This window comes from Aquarana catesbeiana, linkage group LG01 (genome assembly GCF_042186555.1).
Source record: "Aquarana catesbeiana isolate 2022-GZ linkage group LG01, ASM4218655v1, whole genome shotgun sequence".
NCBI classification, from domain to species: domain Eukaryota; kingdom Metazoa; phylum Chordata; class Amphibia; order Anura; family Ranidae; genus Aquarana; species Aquarana catesbeiana.
In genome coordinates, this window is record NC_133324.1 from 376038569 (window position 1) to 376061989 (window position 23421).

Consider the following 23421-nt stretch of genomic DNA (forward strand, 5'->3'; position numbering starts at 1 on the left):
TCCCAGGTATATCCATAGGATGCCGTCTATAAGGGGATCTCGCACCGCACAGATCCTGTAATGCAGGGTGCTCGATTGCCTCACGGAAGTCCAGGGAGTTCCACAGGGTACTTCTGATACCGCTGTAGCGATGTAGCATTGTGAAGCCGTCTAGGCACACCATCCTGATATCTCAGCTGGAGATCGCTCCCACTATCCACATAGTGTGTGGTGCGCTTGCGCTGACGTGACGTGATGCGGTGCGTCATCCGCGACATGTGTGTGCCTGATGTATATGTGACGCAGCTGCTTTTATATAGACAACATTGTTGTAACGAGCCCCTTGCTTGCTCGATTCCACTCTCCCGACACTCCTCTGCAGCTATAGAATCAGATTGCAGATCGCACCATCTGATGGTTCGGTCATCCAATGCTCCGGGATTAGAACTACAGCTATGTGCCGTTCTAACCCAGTTGTGATAGCTCAGAACAAACACCAGGCAGGCTGTATGTAAGTTCAACCAGGAATTTCCTTTATTGCAAAATACAGGCTCTTTTATACACTAAAAGTGGAGGTGCATACCTCCGGCTCATATTACTCTAACAATACACCTGTAACATAATTAACCTAATTAACATGGCTAATTAACTAATCCCTTTAGACAACCTAGATGACTGAGACATGACCTTTAGACCAGACTGGTCGTCTTGTAGCTCAGAAAACCCAATCAACATTATCACAATGGCAGAGTTAATTAACACAAACAACAAAGGGGATAATGACTCTTAGATCCCATACTAGAGACTTATTTACAATACACATTCTAGCAGGCAACAGACAGACAGATGCTGGAATTTACATCAGCATCTCCTAACAGTATCTGTCCCAGCATTATGAATCAGCCACTATTTCTAACATGGCAAATCCAGGGTCCCCAGAGTCTGTGTGTCCTGGGGGACCAGGACCCAAATCCACAGTAGTACCACCTCAAGGGTCCCCAGGCATACAGCTCACAAAGAGCACCGTTCCCCCAAATGCCAGGGCCCACGATTGATCGGCAAGAGGCTAGCATTCAGTCCCCTCCAAAAGTCTCTCTCCCGGCTAGGTCTGTCACATTTCTCCCCTTTCGGCAGGAGACTAACACAGGAGGAGACCCCAGATGGGTTGACTCCGAAGTTAGTCAGTAGTTCCAGTCCTCTATTGCCTGTACCCACACAGTACCCCAAACAAATTTTTCCAAACAAAGCATTACTCACCCAGCCAACCTCTGCCTCTCTCAGAGAACATATCTGCTGCTGGGGAGAGGCCTGGACTGGCCCTTCTCCCTGGAGTCCTTTCTGCCGCTGGAGAGAAGACAGGGTGTCTGGGCTCACTCTATCATGCTGTTGGGGATCTGGGCCGACTGCCCCGCATCCCTGGGGTATACAGATGGAGACTGAAGTCCCATCCACCTTCACAGGAAATCCATCCTCTGTTAGTTGAGGGCAGAGTCCAGCAGTACTCGGCCCTGTTGCCAGCCCTTCTGCTGGAAACCCCACACCATCTGCTCCGGCTAACTGTTGGGGAGGGAGGCCGACTGCCCCGCCTCCCTGGAACTCGGTAGTTGTTGCCGGTGCTGGGCAGAGGTTGGTAGCATTCTGCCCTGTTGCCAGCACTTCTGCTGGGGACTCCGCATCCTCCGCTCCAGCTAAGCGTTGGGGCAGGAGGCTGGCTTCCTCCACCCCCAAACTGTGTAGCTGCCATTGGGGAGGTGAGCCGGCTGCTTCCATTTCCTCATCTGGATGTTGGGACGATATGTCTGTGGTACTGTCTCCCAGGTGCACAGATCTGTGCTGGGGAGGAAAGACCACTTCCTCCACCCTGGCCAACTGTTGAGGAGGGACGATGAACACCTCCTCTCCCTTCTTCCCCTGTATCCTGATCTGCTGCTGGGAAGTGACCACCTCCTTCTCACCCTGAGTCTCCGGAACCGCCACAGGTGCAAGGCAGAGATCTTGGACCCTCTGTCCGGTTGCCAGCGCTTCAGCTGGGGAAGTTCCTTGTAACTTCACAGATACTTCTGTTGGTGCTGGGCAGAGCACAGTGAAGTTTGGCCCTAATAACAGCTCTTCTTCTGCTGGAGGCTCACCAGGTCGTTCTTCCTCAGCAGAAAAGTCTATCAAATCCCCTGTCTCTGCAACTGGTGTCTGGGGATAAAGGTTCACCATCTCCTCTCCGTGGAACCCAGAAGATGCTATCAGTGCTGGGCAGAGCACAGTGAAGTATGGCCCTAATAACAGCTCTTCTTCTGCTGGAGGCTCACCAGGTTGTTCTTCCTCAGCAGAAAAGTCTATCAAATCCCCTGTCTCTGCTACTGGTGTCTGGGGATAAAGGTTCACCATCTCCTCTCCGTGGAACCCAGAAGATGCTATCAGTGCTGGGCAGAGGTTAGCAGAGCTCTGCCCTGTTGTCAGCACTTCAGGTTTGGGGACGGCAATCTTCAGATTTTCCACTGCCGATTCTCTGGCATGCTGCTGGACAGGCACATTCCTCCATCCAAGATCATCCCATGCAGAAACAGGTTAATCAAGGTCAGTCAGCACTTGCTGCATCCGCCATAAGACCTCCGCCTCCATAGCTGCGGGGGCAGGTTGGCAAAGCACACTGTTACTCTGCCACATTGTCAACTCTTCAGCCAGGATTTCATAGTTGTCGACTGGTATTTCCTGATAGTCCTAGGCAAAGGGAGCACCACCCTGCTGCTGAGCAGAGTCTAACAGCTGTCTGTAGGCGATCTCCAGCTCCCATTCCTGAACGGCCAGAAACTCCAAACCTTCCTGTGCCCAGTGCACTTCTGAGACATTCAGTCTTCGCTCTCTGTGCTCCATTATTTCCTCCAAACGCCACTCCCGATCACTCCCAAAGTCAGGGTCCCTGGACAGCCTCCAGTATAACAATCCCAGGCCATCGTAGTCAAAGCCTTCCATGGGGCTGTCATCCGCTGTCCACGGGCACACTTGGGCTACATACCACTGGAGGGCTCTGTAGCTCTCGTCCAACCGCACTTCTGCCCGGATCAGCCTGCTTAACTCGGCTGTCCACTCCTGGTTCGGCTGTTCCCCCAATAACAGCATTCGCACTTCATACTGCGACCAGTACCTTACATGGATGGAGGGGAGAACTTTTCCCTGGTTTCGCTGCTCACGGGCTAGTGCTTCCTTCCAGAGTTTGCAGCGGATAGAATCAAACCATCCTAGCAGGACCTGCTCTGATACTGGTCCTCTGTGCTGTATCTGCTTCTCTCGCAACCTCCTTCTGAATTCCTCATCCATGGTGGCTGGTATCTCTCCTCTCCTGCTATCTGGACCTTGGATCCAGGTGATGGTTTGGATGTGTTCACGGCAAGGAAGCATGATCCCACCATTCCCTCCACGGCTCTCAAGTAAGTCTTTCAGCATGGCTCTCCTGCAGGCTGGTTTGAAGTGTGCCTGTAACTGGAGAGCAAATCCCAATGTAACGAGCCCCTTGCTCGCTCGGTTCCACTCTCCCGACACTCCTTTGCAGCTATAGAATCAGATTGCAGATCGCACCACATCTGATGGTTCGGTCATCCAATGCTCCGGGATTAGAACTACAGCTATGTGCCGTTCTAACCCAGTTGTGATAGCTCAGAACAAACACCAGGCAGGCTGTATGTAAGTTCAACCAGGAATTTCCTTTATTGGAAAATACAGGCTCTTTTATACACTAAAAGTGGAGGTGCATACCTCCGGCTCATATTACTCTAACAATACACCTGTAACCGAATTAACCTAATTAACATGGCTAATTAACTAATCCCTTTAGACAGCCTAGATGACTGAGACATGACATTTAGACAGTATCTGTCCCAGCATTATGAATCAGCCACTATTTCTAATATGGCAAATCCAGGGTCCCCAGAGTCTGTGTGTCCTGGGGGACCAGGACCCGAATCCACAGTAGTACCACCTCAAGGGTCCCCAGGCATACAGCTCACAAAGAGCACCGTTCCCCCAAATGCCAGGGCCCACGATCGATTGGCAAGAGGTTAGCATTCAGTCCCCTCCAAAAGTCTCTCTCCCGGCTAGGTCTGTCACAGTTGTCTTATTTTAATATTAGTCTAGGTGTTGGTGGTGGGTACCTAGTTTTTGTATTCTTGTTTTCATTAATTGTGCAATAATAAAGTTCCCTTGATAAGCAGCTTGGTCCGTCCGTGACTTCCTTTCTCAGGGGGGGTCTACTTTTTCCCCCTTCTAAAAATCTATGCATATGCGCTACTTTACTCCTATATCAGCGAATAGCTGTGTAAAACCATTTTCATCTATTCATATCTATAGGTGGCCGCTCTTGGACATCCTGGGCACCAGAAATGCACAGCGTCTTTATGCTGCACAGGCAAATGCACCCAGGGGCATGAAGCCTTAAAGAGTTTGTTACCCCAACACTTCTTATTCCTGATCTGTGTCTGCTGTACAAAGTACTTGTAGGAAAAGGTATCCTGTTCTCTTTGTATTGCTTCCTTTGCATGAAATCACTGGTGTTCCTGCCAGTACCTCTGCTTTCCTATTAAAAACGAACCACACTAAGCAGGAAATCACAGCGTGGTCAGTCCTCTAGCTATGCTGGGAACTTAGTGTACTCTCCTCCAATGATCAGACTTTTCCTGACACGCCCTCGCTGCACAGCCATTCACTGGGAAGCTCAGTGTGCTGCTTCTTCTCTTTCCCCAGCTCTTATGCAGCTGAGAACAGAGGGTATGTGATCACTTATAAAAAAGGGAAAAAAGGTATTTATAATTTTTTTTTATATATATCTATACAAAAATGTTTTGCCTTTCATTTATATTTTAAACTGAATGGGGTTGTTTTACAAGGTGAAACAATCACTTTAACCCTTTCCTGCCTACCATGGTATCCTTTTAAATAGTTTGGAATGCCCGGAGGGGCAGGAAGGATTGGTGACCGTCCTGCCAGCTACTGATCTGTAGCCTGGAAAGAGAGCAGTCTGCCACAGCTCGGTCTTTGTGCTGGGAGCGATCAGAGATTGTACTTTCAGCACGTAAACAACGGCCGTCCAGCGACACATATGTATGTTAAAGCCCACCCTTTTGCCACTGCGCATACATATTAAGCAGCGTAAAGGGGTTAAACTGCAACTTACATTTTTGGGGTTTAGATTTGCTTTAATTTTCTATTTACCAAATTTTAGTTCTTTTGATTCTACAAAATGCTGGTTTTCCTTTTCAGAAATGTCATACATGTGCTTCACATTACTGTAATTCTTATCTGTACAGGAACTGAATATAACCAATTGCAGTGGTTTGAGATTTGAAGGAGACGCAGTCTTATCCCATGCCAGTGCTTATTGTATCCAACTGACATCAGTAGACATAAGCTGGACAGGGGCCACCGATAAAGGCATCGTTGCTCTTGTAGAAGGATGTGCTCGGTAAATATTGTATATGGTATTTAACAGTTCAGTTGCTTCTTTCTGGAGGCACTCTAGAACAGTGATGGTGAACCTTGGCACCTCAGATGTTTTGGAACTGCATTTTCCATGATGCGCAACTACACTGCAGAGTGCATGAGCATCATGGGAAATGTAATTCCAAAGCATCTGGGGTGCCAAGGTTTGCCATCACTGATCTGGAATGCCATAACAAAAACAGATTTGTATTTTATTCTGAAACTCACATTAGCCATCCACTTGTTTTTGGGTGTACGTGTGCTATTTTCCAATGTATTTCCTGCTCTTGAGACTGCTAATGCACATGTGCACTATGACACTGATCGCACTTGTTCATAAACACATAAACACATTTCCTGCCAAAGCAAATGTATGTCATCAACCCAACTCAGCCATATGGCTTTACATAGTTTATAAAATACACATTTTGCATTACATTTCATACCTTTGTTTGCCATCCTGGTATTGACAATGATCCATTTTTGAATTGCATTTGGTGTATCATTTTGGTTGTCTGGCTTGTCACTCCACATTTAGATCTAATAATCCTGTGCATAAAGTGAATCTGTTACCAATTTTAAACATTTAAAATGAAAAGTCTTGCCTAAGGTAGGTATCAATAAATGTCTACTATTACCTTTTTTAGACAGGAAAGCTTTTTTTTGTGTGACCATATGCTTTAACTTTGACTGTTGCTAAGGGCTTGACCTCTTTGGCTTTGGGTCTAAGCCCTGCCAACTTTCCATTTCCATCCAATGATCATGCCTCAATGACCAATAAATGCACTCTCATAGGATGAGGGATAGTCGGTGAGTGAGGTTTAGCCCTTTAGTCAGAGTACTCAACCCCCAAGACCCATTCACACATTCACGTTGTAGCATGCACATTAGAACACGCTTGTAAAATAGCTCAGGTCTGCTTGTTTTACCTATTTTCGTGGGTTTTGAGGCCCATAGAAATGTGCAAGCTGCGCTTCAACGTGCATCACAAAATGCACTAAAAACAGCATGAAAAATGGAGATGCAAATGTGTGAACCTTAGTCACAAAATAAACCAGTAGTGCCGAAACAGCAACTATCCTGATTTAGTCATCCTTAATTACGGCAATGAGTATCAAGGAATAAGAATCCATAGAGCACACACAGGTACACTTCAGGAATAAAGTTTGCTAAAATTTGTGCAATATTTTTAACTAACCACTTTGATAGTCATCAGTATATACCCTTTAAAAGAGAACTTTAAAAAAGATCCAATTGTTCAGTAATAAATGCCCAATATGACCAGATTCTGTCCGCTCTTTGCATTTGAAACCATCTTCTGCAATTACAAATCAGCAAAATTGACAAATATTAAATAATGGTTTATAAAGTTGGCAGACAACCTGTCTATCTGACATCACAGTGGACTTGAAAAGGGCATGCATGTTACACATTTGAAAATATTTAAAACTACCTTACTAACGTCTTTTTTGTCAAAGTGTACAGATTACATTTCAGTGCATGTAGTATAGGATGTCATAAGATTGTAATGAAACAATGGGGAAACTAACAGGCAGGAAGTAAACTGAGAATTCTGATCTGGACAGCTGGAAGAAGGTAACCATGGCACAAGGTGACTGAATAATTGGTCATTCTTTGGACATGGGCTGATGCATAAGCGCGTCAGGAAAAATCTTCAAGATGCCAGTTTTGTTGTGCATATTTCTCACTGGTTTCTATTGGCAACACCTCCACTTTTTCTTTGCAGCACTTATTATGACTTAGCTTAGCTATGTAATGATCCTTCACATATGTTTTCTAGTTAAACATTGCATTCATCTTTACACAGAAAAGATTTTTATTTTAGTTGGGCAATATATTGTATATTACAAATAATAAAAAAGGCACAATTCACATGTTGTAAACAAATATGCACAAAATGTTTTTTTTTCTCTGTAGATTGAAAAATCTTTCGATGAATGGCTGCAAAATTACAGATCATGCCATCACTGCCCTTTTGCAAAAGCATAGTAAAAGGTATGAAATACATAAACGCTATCTAGATATATCACATTAAATATAGTTGACTTTCTAAAGGCAAAATAGACCGTTCGCTTTCCAAGGTAAGTCACACTTTTCAAGGGAATTTTCCTCAGAGCCTCCTACCACCTTCTCTATTCATAGTAAACACCACTCAGAGTTTTCCCTTCTTCCCTGTTCTTTACATTTTAGTCACAGAACATCTAGAAACTATGCTGATATAAAAATAATTAAGTAAAATAATTAAGACATGAATAATAAGCTAAGACTGCATTTGGTTGTAACTTCATTCAGACCTTTTTGTTCACCCACTGTACATCATCTTCATCTCCATTGTAAAGGAATTGAAAAAATTGAGGTAACTAAGTAATTTGAAAGTTACTATTTAACAAATCAAAGGTTTCATGCCTTTCCAGCAGCCACAAAACAAATTCACACTAAGGGTTCATACACACAGTGCATTTACAGGCATTTTCCATGCCTGGCGTAAATTCCTGGTGCTTTGCCAGGCCCAGGGATTCGCACATGAAAAAAACATGCATGGGTAAATGCTGATGCAAAGAAGCATTGGCATCTACAAGAGTATGAACGTGTACAGCCATTCCCTTTTATGGAAGGCTATACGTGGCCCATGTGGTTTCCTGGGCAAAGCCAGGAAATTGAAACTCCCTGTATACAAGAAGTTTCCAGATGCCTTTTTTCTAATAGAGACCTGAAAGTGGTTAGTAAAAGGGCAAATTTACAACTTTTCTTAATACTGACATATATATGATTTGGTTGTCCACCTATGATTGATGATTGGTGTGTGCATAAGCTTTAGGAATTCAGGCTCATGGAGTAAATCCCATCAAAAGATTACTTGTATATGAAGTAAAGTTCTGCAAATGTATGTGTTGCATAGTCTAAAAAAAAATGTATTATACCTGTAAAAAAATGTTTGCTCAACAAAATGATCCTTTTGTACTGGTATCATGCAAGGCACTGAGTTACAAAACTGACATTTTCCTTTAATTCTTTTAGAAAATTAGATATATTATCCCAGTATTATGGTACCACTCACTCTGGCAGTATCTACCCGTGTTGGATTCATTTTTGTTTCATTTACATTCAAGTGGCATATATAAGAGTATTTTTTAACATTTTGTAAATTCTCATGTGTGTACATAAAAATTTGTATTACATGACTGATATTTTCCTGTCAACTTTACTTCCAAAGGCAGGTTTAACACTGAATGTTGTGTTATATGGATGTTTGCTGGAATGATTCGGATGACCTTGTCCTCTGAAGAATTCAGTATATTGATGAATTTATATGCTTTCCCATTTCTGATTGAAAACACTTGAATCAGTCCTAATTCATTTTCAAGGAAATTGTGATTCATTGCTGTGGACTCACTTATGAGTTTCTTCCATGCCGCATGTTCTACAAGCACAAAGTCTGTAATATATTGTAAAAATAGATGCATTGCAGCTCAACTCAAAATAATGTACTGCTGTTGGCCCCTTAATTTTTAATCTTTTTTTTTTTTTTTTTTTGAAAAAGGAGATTTCAGTTTTTTTCTTTTTCTTTAATACAGAGTAACAGACAGACCAATACACAAAACATAATCATATGCGTTATATGTACAAAGGATTTAGTTGTGTACAGCGTATATAAAAGCAACAACAAAACAAAAAATAATCCACAGGATAAAAAAAAAAAAATCAGTCCTACTAAAAACAGCCTTGATCATGGTAATGATTTTGGTACAAGTGTATTTCTATTACTACAAAAGGCATGTTGTTGCTGGAGTTAAAATGCACAGCATACATAGGATAATAATTGTCCCACCACATCATTTCTAATTGGAAAGAGGAGAAACATGTATGAAAAAAAACACCACTAAAAAAGAGACCACGAAGAAACACCACTGAGAGTGTAGGTAGGTGGAGCCAAAGATGCGTGTTCAGCCATAGGTCTCATATAAAACTTATCAGGGCATCCACAATATTGGCATATTCATTTTTCCATCTAGGAGTTGACAGTGTTTTTTCAACAAACAGGAAGAAGGTTGGGTGAATGGGGAGGTCTAATTTTGTAGAATCAATTTGTAGGCAACAAAGAGTAATCCAGGGATAAGGTAGTTATAAAATTCAGGAACTAGGCCCCCAGTTTTAAAATAAATTGCCACTTATAATGTTCCTTTAATTTTTTGTTTGTGGAGGGAGCAGGGTTTAATCACTCAATGCGTATTTAAAGTTGAACTCCAGGCAGATATAACAGGGATAATTTAATGCAGCTTTGTGTTCATTAATTCATCATCAAATGTATTTTTTATGCAAGCAGTGTAAGCACCTGAATCAGACCTGGTGTCAATCACTTGCAATTCTCTGTATAATGAAGCTCAGATTGAGCGAGGGAGAAAAAAGTGCTCATGTGCTAATACAGGACATGCTGATAGGAGGAGAGAGCAGAATGAAAGAGAAATTAGCTCATCACTCTGCCATTTCTGCTTTCACTCTCCAGCCGCAGGCTAAGGAATGGACAAGGCCTTCAACAGAGACAAGTCAGGTCTTCTGTCCCAAGGGACAGGGCTGTATGTTTGATAGAAATCTAAGAACTGGATGGACAGAAACACTATTTTTTGCTAGGTAAAACTGGTTCAATATAGATATTTAATTTATGTAATTAGTCATTTGTATTTGTTCTGTGTGACATCGACAGTAAGATCTGTATAATTCCTGGTCCTGTTATGTCAACCCCTGCTTAGTTATAAGCTGAGTTTTCGGGTGCCTGTGTGACAATGGATTCTGTATTGTGTATCATTGTAAATTATGCTGGTGGAACTTTTGTTCTACTCACTCCACATGAATATGTTGACGATTTGGAGGTTTTAGTTCACTTAATCATTTCAATTTGCCAGATTCTTATATGGCATTAGTATTATTAATAATATTATTGTGTATTTTTGTTTTAAGTGCATTTAAATTGAAGGACAATAATAACTCAAATATTTTCATACTTGACATGTTGACATTTGATTCACAAATATGGTGAAATAAAATATGGTGTATATGAGATGTACATCTCAAAATTTAAAATATTGACAAGTAGAAAAAAGGAATGTTTGAGCTTTTCTGGATTTTTTAAGATGTATTTTATGCTAATAAATGTTTTTTTCAGTCTTGTCAAAGTAGAAGTATTTGGCTGCCATGCCCTCACCGCTAAGAGTTTGATTTCTATAACTACTGAATGTTCCCACCTGGAAAATTTAAATATTGGCAGAATACCAAAAGTCACCGATGTCTGTCTAACAAAAATAGCATCCAACCTGCACAAGATCAACACGCTAAATTTGACAGGTCTTAATGTGGTAAGTTTCCAGTTGTTAGCAATATGTACAAAAATGCTACACATTTATTTACTTGTGCAAAAAAAGTTCAAATGTAAGCACCTGAATCTTTAGTATTAAAAGTATTACTGAAGGCAAAACTTTTTAATTTTAGATAGTGGAGAAGGATTAGAACACCTGTCAGGTTTTTATTACTGCCTGTAGATTCACACTCTCTATTTGTCCTGTTTACCATTATTAGCAAAAGTGAAAGAAATCTGAAACTGTAATGTTGTTAACACATCACAGAATGTACCCTTGTGAAGCCAGTGTTAGAAATAGACTTGAAAAACTTAACATAAATAAATCACCAGGATTAGATGGCTTACACCTGAGAATCCTTAAGGAACTCAGTCAGGTGATAGCTAGACTGTTGTTCCTTATTTTTATGGACAGTTTACTGAATGTAATGGTACCAGCTGATTTGAGAAAAGCCAGCGTGGTACCAATTTAAAAAAGAGTCGAGATATATCCTTGGAAACTACAAGCCAGTCAGTCTAACATCAATAGTTTGTAAACTATTGGAGGGGATGATAAGGGACTATATCCAAGAATTTGCTGATGAAAACAGTATCATTAGTTGTAATCAGCATGGATTCATGAAGGGTAGTTCTTGCCACACCAATCTGCTAACATTCTATGAGAAAGCGAGCTACCATCTAGATATAGGTAGGCCTGTGGATGTGGTGTATCTGGATTTTGCATTTGATATAGTCCCTCATAAATGTTTACTTTACAAACTGAGGTCTGTAGGCATGGACCATAAGGTATGTACCTGCATAGAAAACTGGTTACAGGACCGCGTCCAAAGGGTGGTGATAAATAACGTGCATTCAGAATGGTCTGGTATGGTAAGTGGGGTCCCCCAAGGATCTGTCCTGGGACCAATTCCGTTTAATTCATTCATAAATGATATAGAGGATGGGATAAATAGCTCAATCTCAGTGTTTGCTGATGACACAAAGCTCACAGCAAGATGTGGAAAGAAGGCCTAAATAAAATAATGGGTTGGGCAACTACATTGAAAATTAGGACTAATGTTGAAAAATGTATAGTAATGCTTTTGAGTGTTAAAAATATGAAGGCAAGTTACTCAATAGGGGGAGAATCACGGGGGGGGAATCCAGGATAAAAAAGGACCTGGGGGTCCTAGTAGATGACAGGCTCAACAATTGCATGCAGTGCCAAGCTGCTGCAAGCAAAGCCAACTAAATATTAGCATGTATTAAAAAGGGGATAAAATGATAATTCTGCAATTCTACAAGACTCAGGTTCGGCCACATCTTGAGTATACCATCCAGTTCTAGGAACTAGTCCTCAAGAAGGATGTGCTGGAACTGGAGAGAGTCCGAGAAGGGCAACAAAGCTAATAAGGGGCTCAGGACCTCAGCTATAAGGAAATACTACAAGCATTAAACCTATCTCTTTTTGGAGAGGAGACGGTTGAGAGGGGATATGATAGTGATATACAATACCTCCCTGGTGACCCTAGCATAAAAAAAAAAACTTTTCAGTTGGAGGGAGTTTAAAAAGACACACGGCCATTCTTTGAAACTGGAAGAGAGTTTAAAAAGACACACGGCCATTCTTTGAAACTGGAAGAGAAGGGGTTTAACCTTAAAGTGCGTAGAGGGTGCTTTACTATCAGAGTGGTAAGGATGTGGAATTCTTTTCCACAATCGGTGGTATCAACAGGGAGTGCCAATCGTTAAAAGAAACACCTTAACAATCACAACATACAGGGACATGTGAATTGCTATTGACATAAACTCTCACACACACACACACACCACTAGTGTTTATTCAACCTTACCAACTATGTTACAAATTTTGGGTTGTCACTATTACAAATAGAGGGGAAATTTTCCAATGGAGACACTAGTTCTGGAGATCAGGCTTCAGGCGTTTTGCTTCAGGTGACAAAATGCTCAGATGTGAACAGGTGCCATTGAAATGAATGGGATTTTGCTTGTTGAGCTTTTTTTTGGGCGTTTTTTTCTGGCGTTTTACGAGCTGAAAATACTCAGGTGTGAATGCAGCCTTACCCTGTCCTTTATTACTTATGATCCTTAGTGCTACATGTATTATTATTATACAGGATTTAAAAAATGAACCAACTGTTTGCGTATACATTTTTTAAGTTTTTTGAAAAAAAAGGGTTCTTCCCAGAGTCTGATTGTCTTCTATGTATTAACGGGGAAAAAAAAGAAAGAAAACAGAACTTTTTCTTTTTTGACCAATAATGCCTAGTGTTTCTGTAACATCCAGAGATCTGATAGAGAGATATGGAATCATGGGCGTAGCATAAGGGGTTGCAGGGGTCACAATCGCAACCCTGTCCCTAGCTCCAGGGGGCCCCTGCAGCCTCCCTGTCATATTATCATATCTTCCACAAAATCCAGCTCTGATCTGCCCTAGGGCCCCACAGCCACGCTCCGGTACTGGGCTTCTACTTTGCCTTCCACAGTCCACACCCCTCTGTTCCTATTGGCTGGGGAGAAGCGGTGAGCCATTTCCTAAATGGAGAGGAGCACGAGGTGGGAACAGCCCAGGATGGGGAAGTGTCTGTGCTGTGTGCTGGCAACATGGAATGGTAACTGAGCTCAGCGCGGCAAGAGGAGGAGAGTTCCGTCCTGTAGCCGCGATGGGACCAATGTCACTGGTGTGGTATGACACTGCTCAGTGTCTCCTAGTCACCAGCTGGGATTCTCTGTACCCCCCCACTCGGGGATATCTACTTACCCAACTTCTCTGACAACTGGGGAAAAGACACACCACACCTCCAGGAGGTGACCTCCTGCCAACTCTGACAGAGAAACCTTCAGAAATTGCTAAAAAAAATCCCTCGGGGGGCCCCTGAAGGGCTGCAGGCTCCAGATTTTGTGTCACATGGCTTTGCCCTCCCAGATCTAAGTTGCCCCCCCCAAAGCCCCCTGACCACCCCTCCCCCCCTGCATGCTATGCCCGGCTGCTGAGATCCATTCCCATTACAGCACTGTATACTGTTCCTCCTCCACAGGGCTGAAATCACATTCCTTTACAACACAGCCAGTTAGCAATGATCTGCACAGGGTGTATCTGCCTACTGCAACTGCACTGCCGTTCCGACCAGAGAATTTCACAGGTCAGAAGGGCAACATAAATGCCATATACACCAGGGGTCTCAAACTGGTGGCCCTCCAGCTGATGCAAAACTGCAAGTCCCATGAGGCATTGCAAAGCTGACAGTTACTAGCATGACTCCCACAGGCAGAGGCATGATGGGACTTGTAGTTTTGCAACAGCTGGAGGGCCGCCAGTTTGAGACCCCTGATATACCCCCTGTGAAGACTGACAGACTTTGTGTAAAGGAATGTGATTTCAGCCCTGTGTAGTGTGTGTGTGTGGGGGGGCTGTATACAGTGCTGGGATGGGAAAGGAGCTCTGCCAAGTGACCTGCCAGGGGTCCCTGTCCTCTGATTCTCCAGCGGTGATCCCTGTCCTCTGATTCTCCAGCGGTGATCCCTGTCCTCTGAATCTCCAGCGGTCCTCTGATGTAAAGAGGAACTCTGGGAACTCTAAAACTCTTAAGCCACTTGGCATGCGGTGGCTGTATCTGCACGCACGTTGGAAGTAGTGGGGGGGGGGGGGGGGGGCAGGTCAACTTTTGCATCGGGGCCCACAAGCTTCAAGCAATACATCTGTATGGAATAGTTACTTCTCTCTCTCTTTGTGTGGTTTAGAGTGAAGCAGAGCAGTGGGTAGCAGTTGCAAATATAGTAATGGTGTAGGAATATGGTCAAGCAAATTTTTGCCTTGTGTATGGGACTGTCATGCCTTGGAAAAAGTCAGCCTCTAGAAGGAGTTTATCCCTATTGACAACTGGCTTTAGATTTACACTTCAAGCTCAGCTTCCCTGTCTATGGTAAAAATAAGGGTTGTATGCTCTTTCTGAAGTGTTTGTAAGCAATCTCCACCCATTCCTATATGTGTGAAGGCTTATTGTGTGAACTTTGACAGTTATTTAAAGTAGGTGTGTGCAGGTGGAGAGAAGCAGATATAATGCACTGTTTACAGAAATGGGATGTTCAGGGCTTGGAGTATGCTAAAGAGATCTGAATGAGTAGCTACATTTCTCTTGTAATGGACCACCTATCACTGTCAGCGAAGAACAGGTAAAGGTCCCAAGTAATAAAGTAGTGAGGGGTGGTAGAGGATAAGGCCCCATTCACATCTGAGCTTTGCATTTTTAGGCAGAAAGTCGTGCAATTTTACCACGATTTTTGCTGTGTTGTTTTTAACCGTGTTTTTGCCGCAATTTTGTACAGGTCAAAGGGTCACCGATGTAAAAAGCAGAAAAACGCCCAAATCTGCCTAAAAAAAAGTTACAGAACTTGTTTGAGCTTCAAGTGTTTTGGAGCTTCTGGCTTCAGGCGTTTTGGAGTGGAGATATGAACCATCTCCATAGAGAATAATTGATTTTTTTCCCCTCCAGCGTTTTGTAGCTTCAAGCTTCAAGCTACAAATTGCTCAGGTGTGAATGGAGTCTTAGGGGCTCGCTGAAGCCCTGTTAGCTTACATAGCTCAGAAAGGCTTCATATAAAACAACGGTGACATAAAAGATGTTTAGTACTCTCTAACTAGCTGCTGGTGGCCCCTGGTTCCAAGCAAATGGCTTCAGCTTCCTATGAGCCCCAGAGGTAGTTTTATCACACTACTTACTGGGATTGGCCCACATTATAACCCTTTTAATAAGTATAATTTGTTTGACAAAAATCATAAATCACTTCCTATGTAATATTTCGATATCCTTAGTTGAATTACCTTACTGCTGCTACAGTTTCAAGACTGTGTTGAAAATATCAAATCCTAGATAAAGTTTTGGAACATTTTAGGCTTTTTTTCAATGGTGATCTGTTAATGCTTCTGATCACCCAAGGTCAGCAATGATACTACAATATATATAAGTCCAAATATCTATAAGAGCTATAAGGGTTTAAATTAGAAAAAAATGCAAAAATAGCATGCTCTACATTTTAATTGTATTTGACTAGAATAGAATAAATCTATAATAAGCGCTGAAACTAGTGCATGTTACCCCCCATGTTTCTAACAACTATACTACAGTCCATAGCTATAATTGAATACATTATCTTATATATTTAGTTAATTATCACTGAATTTTTGTGTATTGCAGGTAAGAGATCGCGCTGTTCATTATATTGTGAAACAATGCCCAAAGCTAGAGAATATCACTCTCAGTTCATGCTCTCAAGTAACAGACATAAGTCTAGTGGAAATTAGCACATATCTAAGAACAATAACGTAAGTACAAAATGTATTCAAAATTCATTAATTTATTCAAAATTCATTAAAATTTCAATAACGTAAGTACAACTATACTTTTCTGTGAAGCTTACACCTATAAATACGTAAAGTGTAAGTCCACCCTAACACTAAAATCCCTGCATCTACAGCCACCCACAATCTAACACTAACCTTTCTAGCCCTCTAAAGAAGTAATCAGTATATGTACCTTTTTTGAAGCTGCTCCGGTCCGGAAGCTCTGCAGAGGACACAGCTGACAATTGCTGTGAAATGAATGGGGAGTGACGTCACCACTGAGTTACTATGGGGCTTCTGTTGTCGCCTGTGTCCTCTGCACCCGCCTCCACAGCGAAGCCGCAACTGACAGCCCAGTGTGGGATCGGGTTGGAAGGGCTTCAAAGAAGGTATGTTTACTGATTTCTTCTTTACAGGGCTAGATAGGTTAGTGTTAGATCGTGGGTGTCTATAGATGTAGGGATTTTAGTGTTAGGGTGCACTTCTACTTTAAGTTAAAAAATAATTGTTTGTCCAAATTACAACTCTTTGATGTACATATAGCCCTCTCTGGATGAAATTAAATGATAATGCTGTATGATCAGGATTTTATATCTTAAAAAAGTCTACACATTGATACACTGATGATTTATATAATGTTAAATAGTTAGTTTGAAATGTATATTTTACAAATTAACAATTATTGCTTGTGCATCCCTAAGGCAGGCCATAGACGATGTGATTTTCTTTCCTGCAACCATGGGTTGCAGGAATAAGAATCCCTTGATTCCCCCATCAACACAGTGAGTATTAATGGGGGAATCCCTCCTGCAGAGTTATTGTGTTCTCCCAGGGGGGAGGTGCGGGAATCCATCCCTGCCAGGAGAACACAGTGATTATTGCTAGTGGCTATAGCTGCTGGCAATAACCGCATGTAAAAATCCAACATGCTGGTTGTACCCAAGTTGATCGATGGATCCACTTGTGTTGTGTACAATCAGCCTGTCCATAGAGGGCTTGAATCTCGGCCATTCCCCGCTGAACCGCCAGAGATTCAAACCATCTATGGCCAGCTTAACACTGTTTCCAGAACAAGCTAAGCTTTTGAATTAGAAAGCCCAGTACTGCATTTATGCTTTGTACCAGACTGGTAAACCACTTAATATGATGTAACTGTTCTTGCTATTAGAGGAAGAATGTGTGTTGCACAGGTAATGCCAAAACCATCTCTATCTGTGAAAATCTTAAAAACGTGTATATACACAATAGTGTGTTGTCTAATTTGCTATTATTAAAGAAAATCAATCCAAAAAATTGAAGACTTATGATACATCAGTTGGTCTGTTGCTTTGGACTAGAAATTGCTCAGATTGTCATAACTCCTTTAGAAAGACTTAAAACAGCACAGGTTAAGTCCTGTTTCAGTTAAATAAGGAGTTGCCTGTCGGGGGAACTTGTCATTTATCCTGCATCTGTTTCTAGTCAATTTAACACCATTTAACATTAAGAAAATGAATGTTCACTTTGGAAAGTTAATGTTCACTGAGCTTATTAGATGAGATATAGCTATGCTCACTTTAATCATCCAATGTAGTTGCTGGTAAAAATCATGTTTTTCAAATTTCCCTTGCATATTTGATTGGGTATTAAAGTGAACGAAGGTTCATCTTATTTACTAAACATACACTTTTCAAACTGAACACTCACTTTGCTAAGTGAATAGCCTCTACTGCCTTAGTAAATCAATCCCAATGTAAAATTTTGAATTTTCCTTTTAATGTTATTATCAATACAAAAGAGAAGCTACCAGTATAGTACCACACCCTAAAGCATTCAAAAAGTAGACTTTACTTGTACCAGGGAAACTACAACAGGTAAAATTACAAACGCTTGATTAAATGATAAACATCACAAAATAAAAATACATGATCATTGTTTACATATAAATGTAAGTTACAAGATGGATATTTAACATGTATTTTCTTAGAGAGGTTACTCCCTCATGAACATGTAAAAAAGTCCTGAGGAAGCCCTGTGCGAAACACGTCAACCTTTTCTAGACTGCTCTGTTATGTGTTAAATTATTCACATTACATACTGTTATCATGAGACATGTGACGTCATACTAGGGATATGTTATCCCATGGTATTTTTATCTTGTGATTTTTATCATTTATTAAAGCCTTTGTAATTTTACCTGTTGTAGTTTCCCTGGCAGAGCCTCACCTGCCATGAACAAAAAAAAAACTAACAAAAAAAAAACTATTGACTTTGAGGGTCATAGATCGGCAATTGAGCTCAATGGACAGCTTGGAGTCTTAGACCAATGGTAAAATACCATTAGCCCAAGCTGTCCAATAAAAATGCTGCAGTGGAGGCACGCCTCTCACTGCAGTGTCATAGAAGGGGGAATGTGTCTAAAAGACAAATGCTCCCTTCCAGCCCAGCCCTCTTAACTACAAGGAAAAAACATGGGTCTATGGGTTTAAGATTTACCCACAATATCATGTTTTTCTCACACGGTTAGGAGGGAGAATGAGAATCTGCTGCTTCTGAAAAGGTACAAGCTAAATCATATATTGATATTTATCTATTTACTGTGAAATTACTGGTTTGAAGTTATAACTCAGTAATTTGTCCATTAAGCCACCTGCTTGAGTACAGTTTTTGAAAATATAGTAAATAACCTTAAAAACAATATATAATAATTATCTGTATATTACTTACTTATGGTAATTAACCCCTTGCCACCCAGATCAATTCTGACACTTCTCTCCTACATGTAAAAATCTTCTTTTTTTTTTTGCTAGAAAATTACGCAGAACCCCCAAACATTCTATATATTGTTTTAGCAGACACCCTAGGACACCCTAGGTAGCCATTGCAACTTTTTATGTTACACGGTATTTGTGCAGAAATTTTTCAAGCGCATTTTTTTTTTTTTTTGGAAGTTTCAGGAATTAAAAAAAATAAAACACGAAATTTAGCCGATTTTTTTGTATACTATGAAGTATGAGGTTACGCAGAGTAAAAGATACCTAACATGTCATGCTTTAAAATTGCGCAACTTGTGAAATGGCGCCAACATTTTTACAGATTACATGTTTAGAGTTACAGAGGAGGTCTAGTGCTAGAATTATTGCTCTTGCTCTAACGATCGCGGCGTATGTAACCTGTGTGTATCTGGCTCTGATACTAGCCAGTGCCTCACCAGCCACTGACCTTCACTGCACGTCCCTGTTCCCTGGTACCAGTAAAGTCTGTTTTTTTCCTCCCCTCTTCTATGTAGTTATTATCAATACATATTTTGGATATAGCAATATCTGATTTATAAAGGTAAAATATACCTTTGTTATTACTTCTAGATTAAATTTGGAGAAACTAATAGATGCCATACTGCTGTGTGATGTTATTAAAATAAAATTTTGTCTAAGCTCCTGAATACAGCAGAAATATTTTGATGTTGGTTTCCATATAAACAATTACATTGTGCAGTGTTCAATCTGCCCCCAGGTATCTTGACGTAAGTGGATGTAAAAAGATATCAGATATAGGAATTCAAGCACTAGCAAGAAGCTGTCAACAGATTCGATATCTGGATCTTAGTTCAACGGGAACAGGAAAAAGGGGGTACGTTTATAAATCTTTTTTTTTTTTAATATATAAATATGGGCAAAATCAGTTTTTACCCTAACTGTATCACATAGGTATTATGAAACACCTGCCACTGAGTTTAATCCATTCATGGTCAGGATAGACTATTGCACATGCACAACCTTTCCTAGGAGAGTTAAAGTAGAACTATAGGCTCAGAACAAAAATCTATGCAGCAGCGCCAGACAATACTTATTAAAGTTTGTGCTTGAGCTTGTTTGTGCCCCTGTAAGGGAGATTCACCCTCTCTATTTGTCCTGCTTACCATTATCATAAAAAGTTAAAGTAAAAGAAAACCCCAAATTTTGGGCAGATATCAGAATAGTAAGGCCCCTATCAGACGGGGTGGACTCCATCAAGCGGATCTGCCTGCTCAGCGGGCGATCTCTCCACTGATCCCCACTGAGCAGGCGGATGACAGGTCCGTGTCAGCTCCGCTATGCAGAGCAGACACTGATACAGCATGCTGTTCTCTTTGGGGCTTGTCCGTCTCCATCTGACTGTCATCCGATCCAATCCGCCAGGCGGATGGGGAACGGATCCCCATTTGTCTGTTTTTAACTGATCAGATGACGGTGGGTGTCAGTGGGTCCGCCTGAAAAACTGACAGGGGGGCCAGATCGGTCCGTCAGTGTGAAAAGGGGCCTAACAGAGAGGAAAAAAAAAAAAAAAAAGAAATGTAATCTAAAAAAAGTTTGCCTTTAGCTACAATTTATTTATTTTTTTAAATTTTACATTTAATGTTAATTGTAAAATAAAAAAAAAAACATCAGGATTTAACGCTTGATGGACTATACCACCTATGAGCACAAGGCCTTAGTACAGCTGCAAGAAAGCAGGAACAAACTCATGGATGAACTCCCACCATGGTCTGATAACCACTTCTGATTATATATTGCTTGTGTTTGTTTTCATTTGACAGCAAAAATATCGCTAGTATCTAATTAGTGAGAAGGGCTGACTGCTACTGAGAAGGCTGTGGGTCATAGAATCCCATGATAATAGAATGCAGCCAGGTATAATGAGGGCCCTTACTATTCATCATTTATTCAATAATGGCTCACTAATTAAAATACGGAAATATGAAAAAAATCCTAAGAGCTTTTCAAAACATTTTCAATCCCCATTCCTATGGTAGCATGCATTAAGATTCTGTGTTTTGAAAGAATGGCTGCTATGGTAACAAGTGCCTTTTGATTTTTTCCTTTTCTAATGTATAATACAAAATACCCAGAGAGCCTTTTTCTGGCTAACAGTGGTGCGGGCTGGAGAATTTTGTGTTTTGTATTGGCAGCCAAGTGACCTACTCTTTCCTTGCTGGCTAAAAACTGATTGAGCAGGTTGCCGTCTATTTTTGCATTGTTTGGCACACACATAAAAAATTTGGATCTGGAATGAAATAGGACCTCCTTGGAGTTGTGCGACATCCAAATATATTTGCAAGTGTATGTAACTGTGACCTCCATTGCAACAGTAAATTATATTTAATTAGATCTCTGTTGACTAGAAGGGCTTTTAGTGCTATGGATTTTTTAGACGTACATACCTCCCAACTTTTTGAGATGGGAATGAGGGACACCTATTAAAGTATGTAGGCATAGGACACACACCCTGCCACGCCCCTTAAAGGAGAATTATACAAATAAACTATTAGTTAAACCCAAAAGTACTTATTTTAACCACTTCTTTTCCTTTATACTGACTTTTGAAATTCACCAATGCAGCAATTTAGAAATTGGATGAAAGGTTTAGCAACGGGAAACACTTTTCGTAAGATAAATAGTGCATTTTATATACAACTATACAAACCAGATCAAAATGAGGGACAAATGAGGAGGAAAGAGAAACAGGGGGACTTTGTTCCAAATCATGGACAGTCACTCAAAATCAGGGACAGTTGGGAGCTATGGTCTGCATAATGCACTCTTAGAGAATTACGCCTCCAACTGTATACCTCACTACTTCGCAAAAATTGGTGCTGCTGTATTGAACAACTCTCTGCAGTGTTCAGGCACATAGCAATGTTCAGAGATCTGACTCCATGTAGTCACTATGGAGCTAATAGGCCACAAAAAAGGTGTGGGAGGCCTATATACACACCACTGTGCTGCTGTAATGTTTACCTTACTGCTGCGGGCGATAGCGAACATTTGGAGGAATTCACGTAAAGCACTACCAACAATTTTTGGCCTCTATGGCTCTTTAAAATGGCCTGTGCCAGATCCAGAAATCCCTACTGCCTGTTTCAATAACTTTACCAACAGGTGCAACCAATTCAGGAAGTTCTAAATTGCACCATATAGACAAAGTGGCAAAATGAATGCACCAAATTAAAAAATAATTACCTCCAGAAACAAAACTGGAGACCTACTCTAACTTGGCATAAAGAGACAGGCAGTGTAGCAGAGAGGCATGTTTGCTGCCGCCACCCTTTCCCTGCCACTGGTTGTTAAGGACATGGCTGTTGGCTTCTCCTCCTAACAGCTGGTGATGCTGCAGTGAGTAAAGCCTGATGTAGAATCGGAGATACTAGTTCCCTATCAGGTCCATCTCGCCTTGTGATTGACAGCAGGCAGTAGGTGGATTCTATATCAATAGCCAGCTGTCTATTGTTTAAGAATCTGCCCACTACCTGCTGTCAATCACAAGTAGAGCAGACCTGATGCGGAACTAGTGTCTGGGAATCCCTATCAGGCTCCACACCCCAACTCAACTCAACTCTCTGCTTCTGCGCTGTCTTACAGGTTACTTCAGTGAACCTCCACACTATACAACAGGTACATGAGTTTGTTGCAACATTTGTTTTGTAGAGGCACATGGACATTCTAAAAGACACTCATTATGAATTCCCCCAATTATGTGTGTTGGCATGATGCAATACCATTCATTTTGAATAGCACTCCAGAACACCTTCACAACATTCCTGCAATGCAGGGCAATATACTGCTGTGCATTGTGCAGTGCTAACATATAGGGGTTGATTTACTTAAGCTGGAGCGCTCAGAATCTAGTGCAGCTGTGTATGGTAGCCAATCAGCTTCTAACTTCAGCTTGTTCAATCAGGCTTTGACAATAAAACCTGATTGGTTTCTATACAAAGCTGCACCAGATTTTGCACTCTTCAGTTTTAATAAATAACCCCCATAATTCCTTAACCTCCCTGGCGGTTTTCCCGAGTGTGGCTCGGGGTTAAATTTCAGCACCATTAGCGGTAACTCCGAGCCACACTCGGGATTACATTGCAGGATCCGGTGCGGTATACTTACCTTGTCCCCAGGATCCTGCGATGTCCCCCCGCTGTTTCTGCAGGCTCTGTCCTCAGCCCGAGCCTCTGCGTGCTGGGCTCCGTTCCCTGCGAGCGTCACATGGGGGCGGAGCCCGGCAGCAAATTAAAAAAATTGAAAAATCATAATACATACAGTACACTGTAATCTTACAGATTACATTACTGTATGAAATTATTTCACATCCCTTTTGTCCCCAGTGCTTTGTCCAATGCCCTGCATGCAGTTTTATATTATATATACTGTTCTTTCTGCCTGGAAACTGGAGATTGTCCATAGCAACCAAAAAGTGTCCCTTTACGCCAAAAGTGGTTTTAGACCAGCTAGAAAACAGCGATAGTAAATTA

General features: G+C 41.4%; 1 protein-coding gene across 1 annotated transcript in view; it reads left to right on the plus strand.

Moving 5' to 3' along the window:
• Window positions 1–23421, plus strand: part of LOC141146928 (uncharacterized) — a 109629-nt gene that overhangs the window by 64435 nt on the left and 21773 nt on the right. The window contains exons 9-13 of the mRNA XM_073633735.1: window positions 5274–5428; window positions 7384–7461; window positions 10628–10817; window positions 16012–16139; window positions 19650–19766. Of these exons, the coding sequence (XP_073489836.1) occupies window positions 5274–5428; window positions 7384–7461; window positions 10628–10817; window positions 16012–16139; window positions 19650–19766 (668 nt within the window). The remainder of the gene's footprint in view (window positions 1–5273; window positions 5429–7383; window positions 7462–10627; window positions 10818–16011; window positions 16140–19649; window positions 19767–23421) is intronic.